Source organism: Acinonyx jubatus, chromosome E4 (assembly GCF_027475565.1).
Source record: "Acinonyx jubatus isolate Ajub_Pintada_27869175 chromosome E4, VMU_Ajub_asm_v1.0, whole genome shotgun sequence".
Taxonomy (NCBI): domain Eukaryota; kingdom Metazoa; phylum Chordata; class Mammalia; order Carnivora; family Felidae; genus Acinonyx; species Acinonyx jubatus.
This window is the reverse complement of record NC_069395.1, coordinates 56710239-56722359: the sequence shown is the minus strand read 5'-3', so window position 1 is coordinate 56722359 and position 12121 is coordinate 56710239. Positions and strand designations below refer to the sequence as shown.

At 38.6% G+C, this 12121-nt stretch overlaps 1 protein-coding gene across 2 annotated transcripts in view; it reads right to left on the bottom strand.

Annotated features, from left to right (window-relative positions):
• NME7 (NME/NM23 family member 7) overlaps positions 1 to 12121 on the bottom strand; it is a 255908-nt gene that overhangs the window by 197016 nt on the left and 46771 nt on the right. For both annotated transcript variants that reach the window (XM_015062301.3, XM_053209845.1), the window contains exons 2-3: positions 11750 to 11857; positions 10821 to 10987 (exon numbers count right to left, since the gene is read on the bottom strand). In XM_015062301.3, the coding sequence (XP_014917787.2) occupies positions 10821 to 10987; positions 11750 to 11857 (275 nt within the window). The remainder of the gene's footprint in view (positions 1 to 10820; positions 10988 to 11749; positions 11858 to 12121) is intronic.

Here is a 12121-nt window from a genome sequence, read left to right as displayed (position 1 = left end):
AGTTTTTAAAGAGTTTTCAAGCAAAAAGAAATGGGCTGGATGCTAAACAATTATTAGCACAAACGTAAAAGAAAAACAGAGATCCAGGGGAATAAGAACAAAAGTCATGTCTCCCTTGCCGGCATTGCCTCTGGCAAATCCAAACTTTAATCTGTACCCCATCACTGGGAGAGGGCAACAGAACCCAACAGAGTATTCTCCCTGTAATACTCTGGGACCAAAAGCTACGCCCTAAGGGTGAGTCAGATAGAACCAGGCCTTGCGTGGCCCGGCAGCACAAATTCACATCACTTAGGGAGCCTGGGAGTGTCCAATTCTGCACAATTCTGGTAACGGTCATCCAGACTGCTAATCCCTCCAGCCAAAACTCAGAAGCAAAAACAATTCCACCCTAGATGTCAGGTAACTTAATCCTGTACCTCAAAAAAAAGTAAAAAAAGACCAACCTGAGGAAGAACCAGAAGAAACAGCGCAGAACAGAGACAGCCACAGATAGTTCAGCTACTGGAACTGTCAGATGCAGACTGTGAAAGGCCCAGACAAAAGGAAGGACTGAAAGACAAGGTGCAAGCATCATAAGGCAAGAGAAGTCCAAGCTATGAACAACGGATACTTAGGTTTGAAAAAGAATCTATGAGAGGACCAAGTGATAAAAAAATACAAAAATGAAAATAAGCACCAAACGGGCTGACAGAAGACTAGATGTACCTGATGGAAGAATTCTGAACAAATTCAGAATGAAGCACAGAGGAACAGAAAGATAGGACATAGCTAAGAGGATAGTTTCAAGAATGTGAGTAAAGTAAAGACATTTTCAGCCAAAAGAGTTTCTTATCAGTGAACACTCTAAGGGAAATTCTAAAATAAGCAAAACAATCCCAAACAGAATATCTGAGATAGACAAAATAATAATACTAAAAGGCCAAAAGTAGTGACAGCTAATTGTCAACTGGTTATATAGAATAATAATAATGAGTCATTAGGTTCACAAAAACTGCAGAAAATACAACAGAAGTGGCATGTAATTCAGCAAGGTACGAAATTTAGCTAAACTGTTCTGAGATTCTTATACTTTCAAGAAGGAAGATACTACAAACGCAAACATGAACTACCAGGACTTCATCAAGATAAAAAGCTTCTGCACAGGGAAGGAAACAATCAGCAAAACTAAAAGTCAACTGACAGAATGGGAGAAGACATTTGCAAATGACTTATCAGATAAAGGGTTAGAATCCAAAATCTGTAAAGAACTTCTCAAACTCAACACCCGCCAAAAAAAATAATCCAGCCAAGAAAGGGGCAAAAGACATGAACAGACACTTTTCCAAAGACGACATCCACATGGCTAACACACATGTGAAAAGATGCTCAACATCACTCATCATCAGGGAAATACAAGTCGAAACCACAATGAGATACTATCTCATATCTGTCAGAATGACTAAAATCAACAACTCAGGAAACAACAGATGTTGTGAAGATGAGGAGAAAGAGGAATCCTTTTGCACTGCTAGTGGGAATGCAAACTGGTGCAGCCACTCTGGAAAACAGTGTGGAGATTCCTCAAAAAATTAAAAACAGAACTACCCTACAAGCCAGCAATCGCACTACGAGGTATTTATCCAAAGGATACAAAAATGCCCATTCAAAGGGGCACATGCACCCCAGTGTTTATATCAGCACCATCAACAATAGTATGGAAAGAGCCCAAAATGTCCATCGACAGATGAATGGATAAAGAAGATGTGGAATATATAAAATGGAACATTACTCAGCAATCAAAAAAAATGAAAATATTGTCATTTGCAACAACATGGATGGAACTAGAGGGTATTATGCTAAGTGAAATAAGTCTGTCAGGGAAAGACAAATACCATATATATCACTCATATGTGGAATTTAAGAAACAAAACAGATGAACATAGGGGAAGGGAAACAAAAATCAGATAAAAACAGAGAGGAGACAAACTATAAGAGACTCAAATACAGAGAGCAAACTGTGGGTTGCTGGAGAGGTGTTGGGCTGAATGATGAGCATTAAGGAGGGCACTTGTTGGGACGCGCACTGGGTGTTATACATAAGTGATGAAACACTAAATTCTATTCCTTAAGTCATTATTACACTATATGTTAACTAACTTGGATTTAAAAAAAAAGAAGATACAGATATTGGTAAACTTTAGGCATTGATATTAAATATGCATGCTGTAGTTTCTAGGATAAGAACTAAAAGTATAGAAAAGAATGTACACCATTCAAACAAATAGACAAAAAATGGATTGATGGGTGCCTGGGTGGCTCAGTGGGGTGAGCATCTGACTTCAGCTCAGGTCATAATCTCACAGCTCGTGAGTTCGAGCCCCATGTGAGGGCTCTGTGCTGACAGCTCAGAGCCTGGAGCCTGCTTCGGATTCTGTGCCTCCCTCTCTCTCTGCCCCTCCCCTGTTTGTGCTCTGTCTGCCTATCTCTCTCAAAATAAATATAAGGTAAAAAAAAAAAATTACATACATATATATATTTAAATGGATTGAAAAATCCTCAATAAGTCAGAAAACGACCAAAAATAATAATAATAAATCAAATGAGAAAAAGCACAAAAGCAGATGGCAGGGTTAACCCCAAATATATTATAGTACGTGCATTAAAAGTAAGTGCTTTACATAAGACTCTTAAAAACTGAGAACAAACTGAGGGTTGATGGGGGGTGGAGGGAGGGGAGGGTGGGTGATGGGTATTGAGGAGGGCACCTTTTGGGATGAGCACTGGGTGTTGTATGGAAACCAATTTGACAATAAATTTCATATATTGAAAAAAATAAATAAAAATAAGTAAATAAATAAAAGTAAGTGCTTTAGAGTAAAAGACAAAGACTATAAAACTGAATTTCTTTAGGGAACCTGGGTGGCTCAGTCGGTTAAGCATCCAACTTCGGCTCAGGTCACGATCTCACAGTTCATGCGTTCCAGCCCCGCATCAAGCTCTGTGCTGACAGCTCAGAGCCTGGAGTCCGCTTTGGATTCTGTGTCTCCCTCTCTCTCTGCCCCTCCCCTGCTCACGCTCTGTCTCCCTCTGTCTCTCAAAAATAAATAAATGTTAAAAAAAAAAAACTTTCTTTAAAAAAAAATCATTCAAAGACAAATTACATCAGACTAGATTTAAAAAGTAACTATGTTATTTAGAAAAGGCACATTTAGAATAGCATACTGAAAGTTTTAAAGTTTTAAAGTTTAAAAAGGATGAAAAAAGACACACTGTGTGAACATTAACTAAAGTAAAGCCAGTGCAGGGGTGCCTGGGTGGCTCAGTTGAGCATCTGACTCTTGATTTCGGCTCACATCATCATGATCTCACGGTCATGGGATGGAGTCCCATGTCTGGCTCCACACTGAGCATGGAGCCTGCTTGAGGCTCTCCCCCCGCCCATTGCCCCTCTCCCCCACTCACTTGCTCCCTCTCTCTCTCTCTGAAACAAAAAATAAAATGAAATAAAGTGAAATGAAATAAAATAAAGAAAAGGAAAAGAAAAGAAAAGAAAAAAGAGAAGAGAAGAGAAGAGAAGAGAAGAGAAGAGAAGAGAAAAGAAAAGAAAAGAAAAGAAAAGAAAAGAAAAGAAAAGAAAAGAAAAGAAAAGAAAAATAAAATAAAATAAAATAAAATAAAATAAAATAAAGTAAAGTAAGAAAAAAATAAGCCAGTGCAGCTCTATTGCTATCAAACAAAGTAGAGTTTAAGGTAAAATTCAGTGCTAGAGATAAAAATGATCTTTTTATAATACTAAAAGGTTCAATTTACCAAGAAAATATAACAATGTTAAATCTCCTAGTAACATACCCTCAAAATTATAATGTAAAAATTAACATAATGACAAGGAAAAAGAGACAAATGACAAGTATAGAAGGAAATTTTAATCAAGCCTTGGTAATTGATAGAATAAGCTGACAAAAATATTAGTAAATACATGAAAGATTTGAACACATAATTCACAACCTTGACCTAATGACACAAAACAACAGTGGATTAAACATTCTCTTCAAGCACACTAAAATAATTGATTATAGTAAGACAAAAGCAAGCCTCAACCAACTTGAAAGACACAGAAATCATGCAGAGTATATTTTTTAGACACCACACAATTCAGCTAGGATCCAATACAAAAAGAGAATAAAAAAACCCGATATGCTTAGACATAAATGAACATACTTCTAAATAACTACTGGATCAATGACAACTTATAAAAATTAGAAAATATTTCAAATCAAATTTTTCAAATTTCACATAAAAAAGTAGAATGTGGTTCTAAGCAGTATTTAGAAGGAAGTTTATATCCTTAATTGCATATATTAAAAATACTGAAAATTAATAGAATATATAATTCTCAAACCAGTAACAGCAGAAAAGAGGAATAAAGAAAAGTTGAAAGCAACTATCAACTTCAAATTGTGTACAAAGCAAAGGCACCATTAAAAAAAGAAGGTGAGATAAAAAACATTTTTAAGAAAGATAATTGACTACCAAGAAATGGAGGATAAATTCCAAAGAGAAAAATGATTCCAAAAGGACAGTCTGATACGCAAGAATTGGTGACAAACGCATAGGTAAATCCAAGCAAACATCGCTGGTACGAAAGAAAAAAAAAGGGTAACATGCAGACAAAAACCAAATGCCCAAAGCAACAATGAAACCATGTAATTCAAGAAAGAAGATTGGCACTAAGGTGTTCTAAACTTTTTTAAGACTACAGAAGGGTGAAGATATTATACAACCCTAAGCAATTTAAATTAAATATGTATGACAAAGTTTCACAGCTAACCACGAGAGAAATAGCATAGAATTATGTAAACCCCAAACCAATAGAGAATACAGTAGGTAGAACAATGGCCACCCAAAAATGTCCATGACCTAATCCCTGGAACCTGTGAATACATTACTTCACATGGTAAAAAGACTTTGCAGACTTGATTACAACTGCAGGCCTTGAAATAGGGAAATTATTCTGGATCATTCTCGTAGGCTCAGTGTAATCACATTCGTCCTTAAAATCAGAGAATCTTTCTGGTTGCGGAGAACCAGAGAGATGTCAGTGTAAGGTCTCAGCCTCACAGCCAGGGAAATGTGGGTGGCCTCAAGAATCTCCTCGAGAGCCTCCGCAAGGGAATGCAACCTTACCAACACCTTGATCTCAGCCCGATGAGACGTGTGTTAAACTTCTGATCTACAGAACTGTAAGGCAATACATTTGTATTGTTGAAGCAACTGAATTTGTGATCATTTGTTATGGCTTCAACAGAAAACTATAGAGGAAAAAGAAACTGAACAGAGGAAAAACACCTCAATTAATTTAAAAAAAAAGCAAGAATAAAGAAAAAGTACAAAAGCACCAAAGCGGCCAAAGAGTGGAAATTGTACAAAAATGCCAAAAATACAACATATTTAAACTGTACATGTACTAATCTTACCAAGGAAAATGAGGGCATTTTCAGACAGAATTTTGCTTTTAAAAAAATGCTATGTGCTATTTATAAGAGACATACCTACAGCATAACATAGTATGACTACAAGAAAAGAGGTGGCAAAAAAAAGATATTAATTAATCCAAATATATTATCAATCATTCTAGGGGAAGATGGCCACGGCTGGAGCTGAAAAGAAAATTCAGTTCTAATCTGTTAACTAGGAGCCGACTAAGAATTATAAAGGAGAAGGCAGAATTTGACTTGATTTTTACAGAGGAAGAAATCTCAATTTCTCTCTGGGAATTTAAGAATGGGAGGGCATTTTTTCATGGCATTATTTGGGGTACAGTTATGCTGTTGTTGGGGCCATCATGTAATCAGTAGTAAGTCATCTTGGACAATGAGACCATAGATAAGTAAAGAGAAAAAGGTTAGGGGGTGAATTTTTAGGAAGGCCTTGGTAATTGAACTACATGACTTTAATGCAATTCAGTGCCTTTTAGCAGCCAAAACTCAACTGCTCACTATGGTCCTAGGACGTTCTGTAAAATAACAGTGGTTAGTACTGCGAGAGTACTTTTCAGGTGAGAGCAGACCTAAACGAATATTCTGCTCCTCCCCTCCTCTGAGAAGTAACCTACTCAAAACTGTTAGGCCAACTGGCTTTAAGACATAAAACCCCAAGGGGCGCCCGGGGGGCTCAGTCAGTTGGGCATCTGATTCCTGATTACGGCTCAGGTCATGATCTCACGGTTCATGAGTTCGAGCCCCACATGGGCTCTGCGCTGACAGTGTGGAGCCTGCTTGGGATTCTCTCCGTCTCTCTCTGCCCCTCCCCTGCTCACGCTCGCTTGCTGTCTCTCTCAAAATAAATAAACTTTAAAAGAAAAGAAGAAAGAAAGAAAACTCCAAGAACAGGAATATGTGAACTCTTGAGTGCACATGAGTGACTTCGACTCCACCCCCAGGACGGTGCTCTCTCCCTCTGCTCTACCTCGTCTTTCTTCAACTATATGCTGTAGGTTTCTGGTCACATGTGGCCCCGCCCCTTTTGTCCCAGACCTGCAGGCCCTCAGGCCATCGTCCTCCCGCGTCCCCATGTTTAGCACAATGACCTGTGTGGAAGTCTGTCTCCGGTGCTCTGTCTCTTGTGCTGGGTGGGCTGTGAGGCGGCACAGACCCCGGGCCAAGTGTGCGGGCAGAGGGGTTTGCCACGCAGACCCCTCTCCCCCTCGGGCAGGCCCCGAGGTCAGGACTGGAGGAGGAGTGAGATGGGAGGGGGGTGGCAGAAGTAGGAAGATGAGGAGAGCCTCGGCCACTCTCAAGCGTCCCCGATCCCAGACGTTCCGGATAAGCGCCCATCTTCGTGTTGGTCTTCGCCTGGCTCTTGTGTCGGTGCTCCCATCAGTTACTAATCTGGAGACTAACCCGCCCCAGAGATCACAAGAAGTTTGTACTAGGTGGACTCGCATCTAAACAACAGAACCAGAGATGTGGATTCATTGCCATTTACAACTGAAACCCTATCAGCTATACTTCAATTAGAATTAATTAAAACCAATTACTCTGATACTTTGCCAACAAATAGCCTTTGTCAACTTGACCTGAGGAGCTCTATAGAGAATAGATTTAAAATTAGCTAAAGAGTAAATCGTATGTTAAGTGCTCTGACCACACACAAAAAAATCAATATAAAAAAAATAATAAAAGGAGCAGGAGAAAAGAAGCCTGTATCGTTCACTGTGGTGATGGCTTATGGGTGTGCACTTATCTCCAAAGTGCTCAAGTGGTATGCATTCAATTAGCTACAGCTTTTTTATGTCCATTACAACTCAGAAAGGAGATTTAAAGAAAGCAAGCAGGTAGAAACGTGAATCAAATGTCGTATTTCTGTAGTCTAAGAGAACTGGAAGGCCGAGGCCAGTTTGAGAGCTAAAGTGAACTATACTGAATCATCTGGATAACTGCCTCAAAATTAGCTGATGGGCAGCACAGAGATCAATTTTCCTTGGCGTTCCTATCATTTCTTTCTGGTGTAAAGAAGGGAGTTGAGTATGAGAAATACAACCGGGAGGTACTGAGTTCATAAATTATCCTTGTCCCCATCCACACTGAGAATGAGGCTGAGTTACAGTTATTACATACAGGTTGCTTCTACGGGATTACGACAGACGGTACGTGTACTTACTTCTCCAATGCCCTTTTTTTTTTTTTTTTTTGTCATTTAAGTGAAAGAATACATTTTTTTAAATTCTTAAATTCTGAAGAAGCTTATTTAAATCAGCCAAATGGTTGCTGGATTTACTAGCCCACACACAGTTAAGAAAGAATCAAAAAAGAAGATGGGGAAACAGTGTTAAGTCAGTAAAAATATAATACTGCATATATTGTTATTAATTATACAGCCCAAATATTTAAGAATTTTTTAACATTTATTTATTTACCTTTGAGAGACAACAGAGTGCGAGTGGGAGAGGGGCAGACACAGAGTCCGAAGCGGGCTCCAAGGCTCTGAGCTGTCAGCTCAGAGCCCGATGTGGGGCTCGAACCCATGAACCACGAGATCGTGACCTGAGCCAAAGTTGGACACTGAACCGACTGAGCCACCCGGGTGCCCCAAATATTTAAAATCTGTCTTCATATTCTTCTGGTCCTCCTCTTTTGAAATCAGTCCCACTCAACAGTATTTATCAACTTATTAATTAGAGGCTTAGTGGAAAGAGAAGGAGTTTGAGGCATATACAACAACGTTTACTGGTTTCTTTACTGTCCAAATCTACGACCGTGGCCAAGCTACTCAACTGTGCTGTAAAATGGAATCAATGACATTCACTGTAGAGAAATAAGACTAATATATATGCAAATTGTAATTGCTATACGTATTATTATTTTATTTTGATCGGGTCATACTATTAACCCTGTTTCCCTCATTCATTTACTTCTGCTAGTTTAAACGAAAGCTTAAAGTCATCTTGAACTGAGATTCACATGAAAAGTACCTATCACGGTGCTTGGCATATATGTGCTGAAAAACATTTAAGCTATAAATATTTATTACTTGCAAATAAAGGAATTAGGGTAGATGTTTCCTTAATCTCATAGACTTTCACCACGAGACCTCATAACAATGAGATTCCTCTTTATCTAACATCCTATTTTTCCCCCATTTCAGAGTTATTCTGGGAATGGTCTTTTTTTTTTTATGAGGTATTCACCACCCCTCTGATACATCACCACTTGTGTACTAATATCCACAATGAGCACCAGAGCACCCCGAGATTACAAAAGGCTTGTAAAGAGGTCACAGAAAGAATATTACTACTGGAGTTACTCAGATGTTACGTAACCAGCTAGTTATTTTGTTGGTAGACCTCAAAATATAGTTTGACATATTTTTTTTCCTCTCAAATTGAAGGGTATCTGGAGCTTTTTATATTGATAGCTTTACCTTCCACTGGCGGTCCCTACTTTTAATTACTACAATAATCACTCCACACTGCCAAGAACCCCCCAAGATAAATATAATATACAAGCCAAAGAAACCGAAGCCAATAATGATGACAAAAGAAGTCAAATTTCAATTCAAATACAGTCATCCTAGCCTCAGAAGGTTGAAAACTCATAAAGGTAGAGACTGAAAATGAAAATGTCACTTTAGCAATGCTGAAAATTGATATGCAGGAGAAAAACCTTACTAAAAAGTCCTTGTTTTCAGAACAGCCTGATTTTTCAGCTGCATCTCCAACATTTTCTGTCTCTCTTCTAAATCAGAACTGAGGAAAAGTCAGGGCGACAAGTGCAGCTTTGACCACCAGTACAGAGAGAAGGCTAACGAGACAACTGGAAGGTCCCACGCCGCAGCCTCTCACCGTCACAGGAAGAGAGAGCCATGTGCACTGGGAGGGAAGGGAGGAGCTGGACAGGCCGGCCGGAAGCTCTGCCTCCAGACATAACTGTGTTCAGTGGCATAAACGGATTCATTCATTGATTCAACAAATTTTTGTGGGGCATTCCCTGGGAATAACTTACTGCCTGGGGCATCACAAGAACGGTCTTGAGGCATACAGTTGTGAACAAGACAGGTAAGTTTCTCTTCGCTATTGTGTTATTTTATTTTTATAACACTAGCTCATTCTTTCTTCGCTGGATCAGTCAATATTTATCAGACAGGCGTTAGGTCTGTGTATAAAGCTCAAAAATCAACGACATTCATTACAAACAATCTAGACAAAAACATCTTTGTCAACTAGATCAAAGGTCATCATTTGTAAGCAGGGAGGACATTTCTGAAAAAGGAAAGGGCAGATCATGAATTTAAAATTGTTATTCACTGACTGATTTAGCTAACACAAATACGCGTAAGGAGATGTGCCACGTGCCAGAAGACATACAAATGAAGTGAGACAGAGAGAGGACGACCGCTTTCCAGGTCCTCTCCATTCTCCTATGATTAAATCCTCCCATTCTTCAGACTGGACTTTGGGCTTTATCTTGCCTCTCCTCGGCCCTTCAGCAAGCTGTTTCACTTGGCTAAGTGTCAACTCCCCCATCTGCAAAGGGGAGCTAATTATAATAGCACCTTTTTTATCAGGTTGTCATGGGACTCAAATAGCCCATTCAGATCATTTTAACACCATGCTCCATATAATAATAGCTGGCCGTCACTGAGCGCTTATCACTACCATTACTGTTAATCTTGCACACATCTTCCTGTCCACGCCTATTGCTACCGCCCTCATTCAGGCTATTTTGCTAATTAAAGTTCTAAAAAAATGTCAACTGTCAAACAAGTCAGGCAGAACAATGGGCTCTTTCCAGTAAACAACCTACAACTTTCTGCCTTTGAATCTCTCCTTATCCTTATTCCTCTGACCAGCATTCCCTCCTCTCAGCCTAACTGGGTAAAAACCCAATTCACCTTTCAGGATCCAGCTCAAATACCTTCACAAAGCCTTCCCCGATCTTCCACAACAAACTACTTTCTTCTGTTTCCACCGAGAGTGTGGCACTCACTACTTTTCTCCTATAAGCCATGTCTGTCCTGCACACCAATACTTTTTTATGTTCAAACATTCTCAGTTCCCAGTTAAATGCATGTCATGAAGAAAGATGAGGGCGTATAAAAAGTTTGTATTTTTTTCTCCAGAAAATAATCACTGCCTAGGACTATGGGCATCACTTTGTTATCTGAGTGAAAAACAAATCACTGAATCTACTCCTCAAAATTCTAAAAATGTCCTAACACTGCGTCGGATCACTGAATCAGAAAAGTGTCTATGTTGCAAAAACACAAGATAGAAATGAGAAATTAGACTTTGGTATCAGGACATACATAATGTTTTAAGAATGAAGAAAAGATTTTCTTACTTTTCTTTCCTACTGCCCAGTTGGCGAGCTGTGTATTGATCCCCATAGTCAATTAGCACCAGCTGTCGAGAAAAGACGTTCACTTTGTTGCCTATAAATAAATCTTCCAAGTGAAGATCATCATATTTGGTCCGCTTTAAAAAGGTGCGGTGATTCTTCACATCGTGCTAAAACAAAAGCAACACAGTAAGACAAATAATTCTCCAAAGAGAATGTTAATCTTATTATAAATTAAAAATGATTCTTTATTCTGCTTCATTAAACATTGGCGACATTGTTTCACTTTTGCTACAAATACAAATCACATTGCTTTTAGAACTTCTGTATTTCCTAGTGGAATCCAGTAATAACAGAAAAACTTATTACAAATTTAATACTTTAATAAACCATGAATAGAAAGATTTGTTCATTGCCAAACCATTTCAGCAAATTAGTGCTTCCGAAATCCCAGAGAAATTCCAAATTTCAGCTGTCTTGCCTAGACAAAACCCCAGTACCAAAGAGATCTACCTGTAAAAGGGTTGCCAGTGAAAAGACACAACGAAATATGTGCGACTCTTAACCTGATCTTCTTCAATCTGACTCGTTGGAGAGATAACAGCTTTCAATATTGGTGACGTATTTAGGGCCATGATAATCTTGATCTGCAACCACTTACCGCCTATTGCTTAATCTAAAACATGAACAATCCTACATCCGTTTTATAAACAAAAGATACGAATTACTGTTTTCACATTAAAGATAAAGGTACAAAGTTACCCTCTTGTATTGGAATTCAAACACCAAAAAAAGAATTCCCAGTAATAAAAGAAAAAAATATATTATGAATTTTCAAAAGCAGCGACATAAAAGGCAATCCTATTCCTCTCCCTATCCCGCATTCACTCCCTCTGCTGATGTTTAAGGGGGAAAAAAAAAGGCTCAATTACCATTTCAACAGATCCATCCCCTGGGTAAAATAAAAGTTCATAACGTCGAAAAAGTGAAGCATTCGGATCATACCACTCGGCAATGAAAACGAATCTTTCCCCGTGATTCTGCAAAGAAAGAATTAACATTAACATATAAAATATAAGCACTTCTTGCATAAACCATCTACGTTGAAGGCAAGAATTACCAAAGATTTGTTAACAAGTACATCTGTTACTATTTATTTATTACATTCAAGGATTCTTCTTTCAACCATATATCAGTTACCAACATACCTTCAGAAATACTTCCTTCTAATTTCTCATTAAATATCCTCAGCTATCTCAAAGATGACTTATGACCTGCTTAATACTTCACAACCATCCGATCAC